The following is a 14966-nucleotide window of genomic DNA, read 5'->3' as shown; positions in this document are numbered from 1 at the left end:
ACTCTCAAGAAGGAGAGAAACTTTAGAAGATCTGGCAAACGTTAGCAAGGTTCGCCGGCACTGGTCCCAAAACTCACCCAGTCTGCGTCGGCCTCGGCCTCAGCCCACGGGAACTTCTCGCGAAGAGTCTTGGTGAACATCTTCTCAAGAGGCACATCGTGCTTCTTGCACCAGGCAGCTGTCAACCGAGGGTCGATGTAGTTGATCTTGGATGTGCTGAGGGCTACGTCCTTGAGTTTGTCTTTGTCATCCATCTGGACCTTGAGGGTCGCGATACGGGCGTCAAACTTGTCAATCTGGTCGCGCAGCTTCTCCTCAGTCACTGTTTTGTCAGTCCACTAGTCCTAAATGATCTACCCACTGTTCTTCTTGGGCTCAACCTTGCGGGTCTTCCTCTCCTTGGCCAAAGTCTTGAACTCGGCCTTGATCTCGGCCAGACGCTCCTTCAATTCGCTTTCGGGTTGGGGCTTCTCCTTTTCCTCCTTGAGCTTGAGGTTCTCCTTTTCAAACTTCTTCTTGGCGGCTTCGAGCGCCTTTTCGCGCAGCTCCTCCTCGTGGCGCTCAAAGAACTCGTCGTCCATGTCCGACTCGTCCTCGGCGTACTCGGGGTGCTTCTTCTTGAGCTTGGGGTTCAAGGCCAAAAGCTGGAGACGTGCCTTCATGCGCTGATACTTGACTGCACGGACCTTGTCGCCAAACTTGGCAAAGGATTCGGCAAAGCCCTTGCTCACAGTCTTCTGATGGTTACACAGAATGGCAACTTGACGGTTCGCAGTGTTGTAGGCGGCAATCTTCTCGGCGACGGTACCGTTCCTGGGAGTGTTCTTGAGCTGCTGCTGGAACGTCCACGAGGCGTTGTAGGTACGGAACACCTTGGCAGTAAGGCCCTTCATCTGCTCGTTGAGGTACTTGTTCAACGTCGAGGTCTGCAAAGGTCAGTCGTTGTCTGAAAGAGCGCAGACTAAATACTCACGGTGAGGCGGTCGAAAAGGTCATCGCCCTTGCCCTTGGGCTCGGCCTTGAACAGCTTGATGTTCTTGAACACCTGGGGCTCGACTTCGACTTCTTGTTCGAAGCGCATCGAGTCCTTACCCAAAAAGTCGAGACGAACAATGTTGGGGGGTATCAGGGTGACATGCTCGTAACGCAGCGAACAACAGCCGACTGTGTCGGCCTCGTCTTCACCCTTTTCGTTACCGGCACGAAGAGCCAGCTTGTCGATAAAGTACAGGGCAGTGGCACGCTGACGTTCGGCCATAACCTTGGACTTGAGGTCCTGGTTGTAGTCGGCACGAATCTTGTCGACGTGCTTGATAAGCTCGCGTGCCTTTTCAAACTTGGCGCGGTCACTCTGGCCCTTCCAAGTCGATGAAGCGGCAAGGAAAACGTATTTGGACTGGCCGTTGACGTTCTCCTTCCAGTGTGCGAGCCAGGTAACGGTGTTGTCGTGCTGGACACCCTTCCACTTGCCGGGGACATTGGAAACAGGAATGGGGGCATCCTTGCCAATGTTGATGACAATGTCCTCGGGGCGCAAGCGGTACTTGAGGGTACCCTTTCGAGGGTGCTCACCACGGCCACGGAACAGCGAGGGAGGCTCAGCACGGAAGTTGCCGGTCTTCTCCTTGCGGCCGTCGACCATGGCGAACAGGTAGGGAGCCTCGAGCTTGTCCTTGGCCTCCTTCAAGCTGAACGGGTCAGCACAACAGTCACCGTATTCTTACGCACTCCTTCTTCTCCTCCTTGGTCATGGTCTTCTTCTTCTCGCGCTCGCCCTCAAAGTGCTCAAACATGGGGCGGAAGTCGCACTTCTCGAGCGAAGTGACCTTGACCTTTTCCTTGGGAGGGTGCTCCTCGAGGACGGCCTTGAAGTCGCGGAAGAAGTTGGCACGGAAGGTCTCGTCCTTTGCGTGGTCGGTCTCGATCATGGCACCAAAGAAGCCAGCCACCTCCTCCGACTCTGGCGGCAGAGTGAGGGCCACGCCGTCATACTTCATCTTGACGTTGGAGGGAAGACGAACGTATGGAGGCGGGAAGAGAACACCGCTGTGCTCAAAGGAGGTCCACTTGACGGAATCGTCGCCGGCACCGTCACCGCCTTCCCACCACTTGAACTGGGCAGAAGTTAGTCATAGGGACCTTCACCTCGTCACTGGGCTGCTCACGGTGTCGTCATCATCATTGCTAGCCCTACGTCTGTCAGTGGCTGCACACATATGTAAACACAACAACAATTACTCACTCCTTCTTCTCCCTTTTCACAGCGGGCTTCTTGTCAGTCTTGACAGGAGCGGTCTTCTTCTTCTTGGCCAGAGGCTTCTCGTCATCACTGCTCTCGGGCTCAGGCTTGACCTTCTTGGCCGACGCGTTCGAGTTGCGGGGCGCAGCCTTCTTGGCCGGAGCCTTGCGGCTCTTTGCCAGCGGCTTCTCGTCCTCGCTCTCGCTCAACTCGTCCAACTCGTCCGACTCGCTTTCGACCTTGGGCTTTGGGGCCGCCTTGCCCTTGGACACAGGCTTGCCCTTCGAAGCAGGCTTAGCGCTGCCCTTGGAGGCGGGCTTGCGGGCCACCTTGGCGAGGGGCTTGTCGTCTTCCGAGTCCGAGGCCGCGTGTCCGTTGGTAGCCTGTCGGGGAGGTCAATATATATTCGGGGCGAGCAAAACTCCACTGAATTCCGTGGTGCCACCGTCTCTCTCTCTCTCTCGGCGGTGTCTCCACTCCACATACCTTTGCAGGTGGTGATGACGGGCCGGCGTCGCTCTCGTCGTCACTCTCCACAATACGACGCTTCTTGGCAGCAGTGCTGGAAACACGAGGCTTCTTGCTCTAGCGCACAGTCAGCTCTATACATAGTGCGTTTGTTGAGTGTGAAGGGGGGACGGGTCCAGCCCACATTACACATTGGCCCAGGCACGCGAGTTCGCTGGCAGAAAACGCGTCCACTTGGGCCAAACATGACTCACTAGGGGGCGCTCGTCCTCGTCGCTCGAGGCAGCACCGTTGCGCTTGCCATTGGCTTTGGGCTTGCGAGCGAGAGGGGCATCACTCTCGTCGCTGGAGTAGTCGCGAACCATTGTCGCTCGGGAAGGGAGGGGAAATATGTGATATGTGGGTGGGTCGGGTGCCTCCACTTGGAAGTCGCTAGGCGTCTAAGGGGGATAAGCCGCGATGGCTGTTGTGTGTGTACGATGCTGGGTGGCTGCAGGAGCCGTGGACGAAAAGGTAAAGGAGGGTGTGCGATGGATACTGGTGCGAGCGTGGTGTTGGTATGGGTGATGCAAGGGAGGGGGGAAAGAATGGGATTGTTCAAGAAGGCGGCCAAGAGCGTTCAGCCTTCGAGGTGCTGGGCAGTCCGCCGCGAGTGCCCACACGGCTAAGTTCAACTGGCTGGGACGCAGAGGACCCCAGTCCGTCAGCGGCTACGGAAGCAAATCGGGAAAACAGGTCACAGGTGGTACCCTCGAGGTGGCACCGATTGCACGCCTATAATGGGAAAAAATAGGCGCGGAATACGGGACATTAGGCACTGAAATAGGCGCGGCCCAGCACCGTCCACGGCAGATGATGTGCCGGGTGTGCGGTGGCGGTGGAGGTTGGATGCGCGACTGCTGGTGCGGCGACGACGAGGAACAGCACGCGCCAAACGGACACGACTCAAGGACTCTTCATCTCACCACGTCCACCGCCCACGTCTGTCGTCTGTCCAGCGCACACTTTCGGCGCCCCAACTGTTCGGCTAGAGGGACTGTCGTGGCCCTCTCTTACTTTTCCCAACTCGTGCCCACAGGTCCCCCTAATAACATTGCGCACAAGACAGCACGCCAACCACCATGAACTTTCTCAAGTCGGTCACTGGCGCCGTGCTCAACTCGACCGGTGTGTCGTTCCCATTCACCATTGGCGAACGTATCCCCGGTATCGAGGCTGGAAGCTCCATCTGGGAGGTTCGCGAGGGTGTGAAAAAGGTTCGTTTCGCACAACATCGAACAACACCACTCCCTGCTTGTCACTGACCTTGGAACAGGACGACGGCACTCCCGTGACATTGTTCATCTTCGACTCGACTCTTGGCCCCTTCCAGCCGGGAAACAAAGACAGGAAGACACTGCTGCAGATTGCAAAGAACTCGCTCAAGAAGCTGCGCACTATTAGGCATCCTGATGTGTAGGTAGTTGACAGACGCCTGACACATACGCTAACAATCAGCATCAAGTATATTGATTCGGTCGAGACCGAGACCCACGTCTACATCGCTACCGAGCCCGTGCGACCACTCCAAGGTGTTCTTCGCGACTGGGGTACCGGAGGCGCGCTGACCGGCTCGGCTGGCGCCAAGGGCAAGGCAGGGAAGGAGGCTTGGATGGGATGGGGTATGAAGAGTGTCTCTGTGGGTTACAAAAGACGCGGGGTGCCGGAGCTAACCCTCAGACCGCACTCGCATTCCTCAACTCGCCACCACTGTCGCTGCATCACGCGTACCTCACTCCCTCAGCTGTGTTTATAACGCCATCGATGGAGTGGAGGCTAGCAGGCTTTGACCTGTTAACTGGACGTGATGACCAGTCTGGTGTACTCTGGGGCCTTGGTGGTGTTGCTCCTGGAGGAGCTGGTGACTACTCCAGCCCAGAAGTGAAAAAGGGCGGATGGAATGTTCTGAGAGAGTGAGTGTGTTGTTGGCCTTGTGCTGCACTGAGCTGACGTTATGCAGCACCGACCCAGCACAAGAAGACACGTACCTGCTCGCGATGTTCCTATTCGTGCTGTTCAACCCAGAGAAACCTCTCCCCAACTTCTCTGCCGCTCCTACCCCGGCCTCTGCTGGCCAGCTGCCAAAGCGCCTGTTTCCTCTGTGGAAGCGCATGTTGAATCCGAACGCCAAGACGCGCCTGTCCACGATCAACTTTGTTGCAGAGGTGGTACAGACTGGTTTCTGGAACGACAACCCTCTCGTCCAGCTTGTGGATGGCCTGGATGGCTTTGAGCTGCGGTCTGACGGCGAGAAGAATGCGCTGCTTCGCACGATCAAGGACGCTGCCGAAGGCGGATCGCTTCCCGAGCCCTTCCTCGTTCACCGTGTGCTTCCTTCCCTTCTTCACTCGCTGTCGCTTCCCAACGCCCCCAGTGCGCTCATGCTCCCCCTTGTCCTCGCGCTCGGTAGGCAGGTTCCTCCCTCGACGTACGGCAAGGTCATTCTTGATCCTGTGGTCAAGCTCTACGCCAGCCCAGACCGTGGCACGCGTATGGCGCTGCTCGATGGCCTCGACGAGTACGCCGACAAGCTTGACTCGAGGACTACTGTTGACCGCGTGTGGCCCAACCTCATCACTGGCTTTGCCGATACTGTGCCCGTCATCCGTGAGGCGACCATCAAGGCCGTCTTCCCGCTGGCCGGCAAGCTGTCGGACCGTATCCTGAACAACGACCTGCTCCGTCTTCTGGCCAAGATGCAGACTGACCAGGAGGCCTCGATCCGTACCAACACGTGTATTCTTCTGGGGCGCCTTGCGCCGATGCTTGGCCCCAACACAAAGAAGAAGGTCCTGGTGCCCGCGTTTGCTCGCAGTCTCAAGGACCCCTTTGTCCACGCCCGTGTCGCCGCCCTCATGGCGCTCATGGCCACTGTCGACTGCTTTGACCGCGACGACCTGGCCGCGCGTGTGATTCCGAACATGGCGTTTGCCCTTGTGGACAAGGAGAAGGTCGTGCGTGACCAGGCTTTCAAGGCCATGGCCATGTTCATGAAGCGCCTCGAAGAGTACGCCACCACCCTCCCTACGACGATGATCCGTGAGGACTCGCCCAATGCTCTCGGATCTGGCTACACCAACGGCAACGGTGCCGCAGGTGCTCCAGCCTCCGGTGGCGGTACTGCTCTCGTGTCGTCTGCAGCGGGAGCCGCCGGCTCGCTGGCAGGATGGGCCTTCAGCTCGCTCAGCAAGCAGCTGGCCACCACCGAAGCCAACTCGACCATGACCGCGGCGCCGGCCCAGGTCCAGGCCCTCACCCCTTCGGCCAACACTCCAGACACCTCGCGCCGCCCCAGCGCAGACAGCGTCACTGCGTCGTTTTCGCGTCCGGCGCCTTCTCCCCTTGTGTCGTCGTTTGGCCAGTCGAGCTCTGGTGGCGCTCGTACCTCCGCCAGCAAGCCCGCTGCTCACGGTATGAAGCTCGGCGGCGGACCAAAGAAGACCCAGCACTCGGCATTTGCAGACATTGCAGACGAAGTCGCTGGCGAGTGGGACGACGATGACGAAGTGGCCAACGCGTGGGGCAACGACGACTTGATGGATGTCAACGCCGACAATGATGACTGGAGTGAGTTGTGTGCTCCAAGGGCAGTAACTGACAATCCCACAGCCGCCTTTGAGTCTGCGCCCGCACCAGAGATCGCCGTGCCCCCTCCACAGAGTTACTACGTTACCCCGGCGCCCAAGCCGACGCCCAAGGCAGCCCCGGCACCAAAGGTGCACGCTCCTACACCCGTCAAGGTCAAGCCCACTCCCACCACCACGGCCCCGGCACCTACCCCCGCTGCCGCTGCCGCTCCGTCGTCGGTGGCCTCGCCCCGCTCGTCCATCTCCGAGTCCTCCAAGCCCGCATCGCCTGCGCCGCCCAGCCTGGCGTCAATGAGCAAGGAGGAAAAGGACAAGGAGATGGCGCGGAGACGAGAGGAGCGCAAGGCGCGTATCGCCGCCATGAAGAAGGGCAAGGCTTGATCTTGGGACTTTCGAGTTCAGTAGGGTGTAACTCTGGCGTTTCGTTTCTTTTTCTTGATACGCTTTTTCTGGTTTTCTTTTCCTTTTCCTTTTCCTTTTCCTCGTTATTGTATTCTCTCGCTCTCTCGCATGGTATCGCTTTTGGAAACAGGGAACCAAGACCAAAATCGGTTTTCATCTGTTGGCTGCGAATCACTATATTGTACAGTAGCTTCCGAAAAGGGGGCAGGGAGGCGATACTCTTTGTTTCTGCTGGGTCCCGTGGCCCGTGGGGGGGCAGGTCTGTTACGGACGTTTGTCTTCTCTTCCCTCTACGCTATTTGGCACAGTTGCGTCCTCTGCCTAAATCTGGAAGGGCACATTGGGGTCGGCCTGCCAGTCAAAGCTCGTGCCGGCAATCTGGGCCCACATCTCCGCCAGCTCTGCGGGGCCGGGGGCCGGGGACGGCGCGGCGGGTCCGAGGCCCTGCGTGAACCACGCAGACGCGGCAGCGGCAGCGCCCGCCGTGCCGGTCGCGGTCTGTGGGGAGGGGACCGCCATGGAGGGCGGCGTGGGGTCGAGACGGGATGCGGGGGAACGGTGCTGCTGGGTCTGGTTCGGGGTCTGGGTCTGGCTGTGGTGGTGCTTGAGCGGGGGCATGCCCCCGGGAGCAGGGGTGCTGGACGCAGCGCTGCCCATGGGCGAGACGGACGTGGGCATGGGGGCGTTCCATGCGTCGCTTGTGAATGCGTTGAGCATCTCGAGACCGTCAAAGTTCATGCCTCCGACGTCGAAGATGTCGAATGTACTCGGGTCCAACGTGTGGGGCATGAGGTGCATGCCAGTGTGAGTGTGCGTCGATTGGGGAAGGGCGGGGCGCTCAAATGCGGCAGGAGGGAGGCCAGCGGTCGCTCCGGGGTCGGACAACTGGGGCTTGGGGTATGGCACCCTGCGAGCGGTAGCGGCGACAGCAGCACCGTTCTCGCTCGAGGTTGACTTGCGCTTCTTGGAGACGTGACGAGGGAGGGTAACGTTGGCGCGCACCTCCTTTGCGCGCGTCTCGACGTCGGTGAGGAGATCGCGGAGCTTCTTGCAGCCGGGCCACACGGGCTCGAGAGCCTGGAGGGCATAGTGGCACGACTCGACCTGAGCACCTACAGCATCGAGGACGAGCTGCTCCTTGGCGCGCACCTCGCACAGCAGCAGGATGACGGCAGACGACCACAGGTATTGGCAGAACACGGCAATGTGGTGCGAGACTGGGACGAGAACATTCGACTTTGCCGCGACGTGGATGACGGAGCGTGCGGCCTCTACGCAAAGGGCAAGCGACTGGGAGTTGGGTGGCGGCTTGGGACGGGGGAAGTCGGGGTTGGAGGGCAAGAGGTTGCGGTGCAGAGCGAGCATGACTGAAAAGTACGAGTTGGAAAGGACAGCCGACATGACGGACACTGAGCGCGACGAGGACGCGTCCTTGTACTTTTTGGGCACCTCGTGCTCGAGCCAGTCCTGGAGCAAGCGGTGGAGCTTGTCAATGGTACGCTGCTGGCTCTCGGCCCAGGTCGGGTCGGTGACGGACTTCCCGTTGCTGGGGCGGTAGAGGAGCTGCGCCACACGTCCCGCAATCTTGCACAGTTTGGTGAGGGCCACAAAGCCACCCATGGTGGAGTCGGGTGCCTCCTCGGGGAGCTGGCCCATGACCTCCTCAGTAAGAGCGTCGCCATACGAGATGATGGTCTTGTCGTCCACCTCGGCAGGGTACGCGACGTCGATGTCAAGGTCGTCGACGCACAGCGGGCGGCCAAGCGTGACTGAGACGAGGCGCTCGAGGCCGTAGACGGCCCACCAACAGCGAGAGCCGAGCTGCTTCACCTTGAAGCTGACCTTGAAACGGGGTGCTGTGCGCTGGAGAGTTAGCGGCAGTCAACTTTCCTTTCCACCCAACTCACGTGAAGACCGATATCCTGGGCAATGCGCATCGCCTGGCTCGCCAGAATCCAGGCGTTGGGCATGGCGTTGACGCTCGCCTGGAACGCTGCAAGAAGCGTGAGGCACTGTACCTGGTGAATGTCGATCTCGTAGATGGACGAAAAGTGCAGCACTTGGGCACGCTCAAACCAGATGACACCGGCCTCGGCTTCACCGGGGAGCACGGTCTGGTCATCCGGTGCGGGCTTTGCGCGCTCACGCTGCCATGCGGCAGACGTCTTGATGACTCGCTCGCCAAGTGCAAAGATGGCAAAGAGCACAGACATGGGCTATCGCGTCAGCAACAGGAACGCCGATTGTGTCTTGGTCCGTGGTTCCGTGGCTTGTGGGGCTGAGCGCGCGATAACGCGCCGTTTCCCAAACAAACTGGAAAACAGCTCCCATAGGCAGCGCATGACACTCACTCCAGATCGGAGGCTGGTAAAGTCGCCCACTTCAACCTTGTCCATGATAAGCTTGAAGCGGCGGCGAAAGTCGGGTTCGAGGACGACAGGAAGGACCGGGTGCACGTCCTCAAAGAAGGCGTCAACAAACTTCTCAGCGTCCGCGCGGGACGGAAAGGTGACGCTCTCGACTCCAGGGACGGCGCGCACAGTGCCAGCACCGGCGACAGGAGTAAAGTACGGGTGGGACTCTGGTGGCGAGATGTCCATTTCGTCAGAGGGCGACTCGCCGTCGTCGCTGTCGTGCGGGCCGTAGCGGACGCGCGACGGCAGCTCCTTTGTCGAATCGGCAAACGAGTCGAGGAGAGAGAGGGTGTTGCTTGCGCCGATCCAGCGAAAGTTGCCGCGCTCATCAGCGAGGAAGCCACGGCTTTCTTGGTCCTCATCGGACGCCGCCGAGCGCGGCGAGTGCGGGCCTCCCTCATCGGACAGAGTCTCGTCCCCGTCAGGCTCGGCCTTTGTGTTGCGGACTGCCCCGCTGCCTGCACCTCCACCACCGCCTGCTTTCGCAGTTGCATTTGACAGAGCAGAGGGGAGAGTGCCGCCGCTGGCCTCGAAAGCGGCAAGGAGTGGCACAAGGCGGGCCTGCATGGCCTCGAGGGCCTGCACGCGACCCGAGAGGTCCTGGACGTATGCGCGCGAGTACGCGGCCCTGTCGCGTGTAGGCTGGTACTCGCATTCGGCTCCACTGAGCGTGCATTGCTGGCACGCAGCGTTGCCCGCGCCGCCGACGGTCGATGCTGGTCCCGGGAGACACTTTACTTTCTTCTGGCGACAGGCGCGGCAGGCGGCGAACGCGCGCACTTTCGAGAGGTCGCCCGCAGCGGCGCCCCCAGCGCCAGGTCCAGTGCTTGCAGTGCGCCCCGGGAGAGGAGCGGTGGCCGACTCTGGCGACTTGCGTTTCTTGGTGTTGCGAGGGGTGCTTGATGACGCGGACGCGGTGGACGGTCCCGGGCCGTGGAAGCGGGATGGATCCATGTTGGCGACGAGGCAAAGGTGCCCGGTGGGGTTGATTAGGGTGGTGGGAGTAGGGATGCCAAGGTAGCAAAGAAGGATATGCTTGCTGTGGATGGGTTGAGGGAGGGAGTGGATGGTAGTGACGGCGAGAGTGTGTGTGGAGACTGATTGATGATGGGATATGTGAATGACCGGAGATGGGCGAAATGGCCAGAAAGTGTTCCCGTTTTGGTGGATGTGTCACGGCCAACAGTCATACACACACACAGACACATTCATACCACACAACCCCCCCACTCGTCCCAAGCATGAAAGTCTTTCACAGTTCGCTGCAAGCGCCGCTTCACGCTGCTGTCTTCTTTTTTTTTTGGCATACAGCTGCCCTCCCTCTGTGCTTGCACAATGCGCAATGTCATACGCTGCGAGCTGCCCCGTTGCTTTCTTTGGTTGTACACACACAAGCGACCCGCGTGGGCAAACCCCCACACCTCCCTGTGGTGGATGCGGGGGGATCTGGGGACAAAGCTGGGCAAAGGGAACAGCCCAACGCGGTGCACCGACGTCTCCCTTGGCCCTTTGGGTCCTCGCATCGTCCTCGGCACACAGGAAATGAAGGGGGGGGGGGGGGGGGGGGGCCGCTGCGAGGGAGGAAGAGGACGGGCCGCGCCGCACGCTCTAGCGTAAGGACTGAGAGCTGAGAGGTGGGCGCCGTTGGCACTCCGCACTTCCGTGATCCGTGGAATGGAAATTGTGAGCGCCAACTTGGCCATCAGAGAGGCAGACGTTCGCAATCCTGGGGCAGGACCGTTCAGTAATTGGGGACACATGACGCTTCTTCGCTTCTCCCCCCAGGTCCCAGAAGCGATATCCACGAGTCTGTGCAGTTTATTTCCCAATACCTGGAGGCCAGAGGCCAGACAATCGATATCTCGGTGGTTAGGTCGGCGCTGTGGTGGTCCTACGAGACATGACTCCAAAACAACACCCGACAACTCCGACCTCGCAACATGGGCAAAAGGGGGCGATACATCTAAACATTGGATATCTACGATACTCGCTGCTCTTACACGTCACTTAAGCAGCGATGCGCTTGACAAGCTGGGCATGGGGGATAGCCTGCAGGTCGCTGCAGCCGCCAATGAACTGCTGCTTGATGTAGACGTGGGGGACGGTGCCCTGGCCGTTGAGCTCCTTGAGGTACGCCTGGACGGCGGCTGTACAAAAGGTCAGTATTGAGGATGTGGGTCGGGAACGAAGGGGAGAGAGGGGCTCGACGGCAAGGAGAGTCTCGCAGATAACACATAGCACACAGCGGTCACTCATCCGACTCGCTGTGACGGCCACCTGGGCTCCACAAGGAACCCACGTAGACGCTTGGTCATACAGTCGCACAAGCACCTCCCGCAACCCCTCTCACCGTACTCATGCTACTCACAGCCGTTGTCCATCTCGTCAAGCTCGTAGACCTTGGTGTCGGGGGCAACCTCCTGGAGGATGGTCTTCGCGCGGCGGCAGTACTGTAGCTTAGTCAGCAATGGCCCCAGCCAACCTCGCCATCGTCGCAGTGTGTACAGCTGTCTATCGCTGCCATCTCCCACCCGCGTCTACACCACCTGATACCCTGCCTTCTCTCTCTCTCTCTTGTCTCGCCTGCGCCACCTGACACTCACGGGGCACCACGACTTGGAGAAGACGAGAACGTCGTTCTCCTTGATCGCCGAGTCGACGAGGGTCTTGGCGGCCGACATTTCAACGGGGGATGCGGCGGCGGCGGTGGAAAGGAAGGAACCCAGCTTGGCGGTGGCGAGGAGGGACGGAGTGCGAGTGACTGGGGTGGGGACGGTGCGCGAGAGGTGGTTCGCAAGGACGGTGACTCGCCGGGTGGCCGCGAACATGAGCTATATCTATGCAAAGCAGCAAGAGGTGGGAGCAGTCAAAGACGTAATGCGGCATCGGCTCTGTGGCGTGTGGCGCGCCTGGGTGGTGTTATAGGCGTGCAGATGATGTAAGCCTCCAATGTCCGGCGAATGATCGAATGGTCCCTTGCTCGACTTGTTCTGTGCTTTGTCAACAACTTCTCTGTAAGGTCATGCTCACGCACCTCGTACTCGGCATAGCACAGCTTACCCGCCTCCACCGCTGTGTGCATTAACTACTGCGTTCGACGACGAACACGGCGGCTGCCTCGTCGTACACCGGGCATGCCGTGGTGGCGCTCCAGACCACAGTGAGCATACCGGTGGCCGGTGGGCTTCCTCCAGCATCGGCTCAGTGTTGGCTGGTGCATGCCAGATGCCGCCGTTGAACTCGACCCAGTCCTTCCAGCGCACACGCAACTGGTGCATCTTCCAGTTTTATGCGTGCCAGAACTCATGACTCTTCAACGACCGCGATCTAATATCACCCCACAAGACTCTCCCCTCCAGTAAGCTCAAGGACACCGCACCAGTCCCGCCCCCAGCAGCAAAGCACGTGGGCACAGCGCCTATGGTACTGTAGTGCCGTCCGGTGTGGCCTCGGGCCCAGTTTCATCGGTGATCAAGGTCGCACCAAGCGCCAGCACCCCGACCACCCTGGGGTCCGACAAACAGCTCGCAAAGCAATGCCGCCACATCGGCCTCCGTTGTATCGGGCGATCTCTACGACTCATTCTGTTGTGGGGGTTTCCTAGCTCTGAGTGACTGCAGGTGGTCTGAGGACCCCTAGCAGGCCTTGCAACGCCCGACAGCGATCTACTGCCGTGTTGTACAACCATACCAGTCAAGGACGCGGTCAACCTGCACGTCCACAACGTGTGCTCAAGGGACATCCTCAAGCGCTCAAGCGGCCACGCATGGCCTGTGACATTTCGCTTGAGGCCCTCGCCACAGCGGCGAAGGCGGCGGAGATGTCCTCGTTTCAACTCGAAGGGCCTTGCACCGTATCACTTGTCGTGTGATTGCCGTATCGTGTGATTGCCGTATCATGATAGCCATATCGTGTGATAATCTCATCGGGATGCCGCCACGGGCCACGGGATCTACCTGCCACAGCCGTGTTCCCACAAGCAAGCCCCATCCGTGCGCCAGCTCGCCACCACTGATAACAAGAGACGCCCCTCTGTTATCTACCTCCTGCTCCGTTCAGTTGTCCCCACGTACTGTACGCCCCTGCCTGCGAAGAGTGGGGGGAGAGGAGGTGGCCTGGACGTGGACGCGTCCTCCTCGAGCCAGACACATGGTTATGGTGGCACTGGATATGGAACGCCAGCGGCCCGCCCTCGTTACCCAGCATCTCCGTGTCCTGGTTCTGGTCCTCTGGCCCTGTTGTACCCTAGGGATACCATCCTGTGGGACAGTTACCCAGGACGAAGGGGGACTGCGACCGCTCAGCCATACCCTCCACCATCGCTGGGAAGCGGGCCGGATCGGTGCTGTCCCCAAGCAGCCATGCCGCCGCCACGGACCCTCGCCACGCAGTTGTCAACTCTATTGCTGGTGGGCAGAAGCGTGTAGGTGATGCTTTGTCCAGACATCCAGCCAGGCCTTTTGCTAGGGTGGAGCTTGACTACCAGTGTGCATGATCCTGGCCGTGCACCATCAGGGCTGCCGAGCAAAGGAAGTGATCAAAGAAAAGAACGAGGGAGACATCGGAGAGACCACTCTTCCTGGGCGACAGTTGTGCTTCGGTTACAAACAAGTGCACATGTAACCAGCCGGCCCCCGGCTGTCTAAACCGCTTGGACGGGCATCGCATAACCGATTCCGGGTATGACTGCAGGCGGTCAAAACCCAAGGCGAGTCCACGAGGATGCCGTACACAAAAGGCCTCGATGGCAATCTAGTCGTTAGAAGTTACTGCACAGGTGGCGATCATGGTCATCCCACCATGCAGTAGCTCGTTCCCGTACTGCTAGCAACACCTGTTGTCACCCGTTGTCAACGACCTACGACGCGCCGTTCATGGCCAGCTAAGGGTCATTTCGAGCCCCCTCTAGGGTGGACATTAGCCGTTTTATCGCAAGGAATGAACGACATGGTGGCCGGCATGACCGGGCCATGTCTCGGCAGCACCACCTGCCATGCCCACGCGTGTGCCCAAAATGGCGCGCCATAGGCCATGAGCCATTATGAAATGGTAGTGCAATTCAAGATATCGAGGGTGGTTTGTCGTCGTTGCTCGCGCCGCGCTGCCCAATCCGGCTGGCCACAATGTGGCGTTTTTGGCCTCGGTGTGCGTTCCTAGGTGGCCAGCCCCGCATACCCAAGAATGTACCCATCGTCGTCTTACAAGTCTCCCCCTTGCCAAGCACACGACACACGCGCAACGCACGCATGCATGTTGCTTGATGCATGCTAGCACTAGTCTGCGGGAATCGACCCGCCAGCCCCTCGTGTGCAATGAGAACCCACACACACTGATGAGATTGTTGCATTGTTGACACAATAGCTGCCACCGACCCTTTTCCTTGTTCTTCTCACTCGGCTTTTCCCACCACACCCATCATCCCATCATCTCTGTCTCTTTCGCCTCCCCCTTCCGTGCCCCTTGCTGCGGTTCCCATCACCCACACCTGTGACTGTTCGGGGCCGTTTCGTGTCGGGCTGGCGCGCAAGCGAAACAGCAAAAGCGCCTCACGCCGCCTCACGCCGCCGCCGCTGTCCAGGACGTCTTCCAGGACGAGAGGGGTCTGTGCCAGACGCCACACGTCAGGCCACATTCTTCGAAACACATCCTTCCTTTCTTCCTGCTGCTGCTGCTGGCTGCGTGGGTGGGTGGGTGGCAACACTCGTCGTACTGCTGCTGCTTCCAAGCTTCGCTGTCCTTTACATCTCGCCGTGCGCAGTTGACAGTTGGGTAGATCACTCCGACTGGCATCTACTCGCTCAACCGTGCACTCTCTCT

General features: G+C 59.6%; 4 protein-coding genes across 4 annotated transcripts; 1 reads left to right on the top strand and 3 right to left on the bottom strand.

Moving 5' to 3' along the window:
* Positions 1-22: 22 nt before the first annotated feature.
* Positions 23-3072, bottom strand: TOP1 (DNA topoisomerase 1; the record flags this gene model as incomplete). The annotated part of the gene is made up of 9 exons (XM_028616047.1): positions 23-31; positions 78-322; positions 362-926; positions 974-1688; positions 1729-2114; positions 2166-2190; positions 2243-2622; positions 2726-2824; positions 2962-3072. 9 exons carry the CDS (start codon positions 3070-3072, stop codon positions 23-25), a joined length of 2535 nt encoding a protein of 844 aa, XP_028479904.1.
* A 756-nt stretch (positions 3073-3828) lies between these two features.
* Positions 3829-6714, top strand: EHS24_000211 (uncharacterized protein; the record flags this gene model as incomplete). Its single annotated transcript, XM_028616046.1, has 6 exons — positions 3829-3963; positions 4023-4162; positions 4205-4385; positions 4427-4659; positions 4707-6313; positions 6356-6714. 6 exons carry the CDS (start codon positions 3829-3831, stop codon positions 6712-6714), a joined length of 2655 nt encoding a protein of 884 aa, XP_028479903.1.
* Positions 6715-7056: 342 nt separating this feature from the next.
* Positions 7057-10103, bottom strand: EHS24_000210 (uncharacterized protein; the record flags this gene model as incomplete). The annotated part of the gene is made up of 3 exons (XM_028616045.1): positions 7057-8598; positions 8643-8951; positions 9087-10103. 3 exons carry the CDS (start codon positions 10101-10103, stop codon positions 7057-7059), a joined length of 2868 nt encoding a protein of 955 aa, XP_028479902.1.
* Positions 10104-11156: 1053 nt separating this feature from the next.
* GRX2 (glutaredoxin) lies at positions 11157-11977 on the bottom strand (the record flags this gene model as incomplete). Its single annotated transcript, XM_028616044.1, has 3 exons — positions 11157-11296; positions 11518-11599; positions 11753-11977. The coding sequence occupies 3 exons, from the start codon at positions 11975-11977 to the stop codon at positions 11157-11159; spliced, it is 447 nt and encodes a 148-aa protein (XP_028479901.1).
* Positions 11978-14966: the final 2989 nt, after the last annotated feature.

Source organism: Apiotrichum porosum, assembly GCF_003942205.1.
Source record: "Apiotrichum porosum strain DSM 27194 chromosome Unknown scaffold_1, whole genome shotgun sequence".
Lineage (NCBI taxonomy): Eukaryota > Fungi > Basidiomycota > Tremellomycetes > Trichosporonales > Trichosporonaceae > Apiotrichum > Apiotrichum porosum.
The sequence above is the reverse complement of the archived record's forward strand: the minus strand, read 5'-3'. Positions and strand labels throughout refer to the sequence as shown.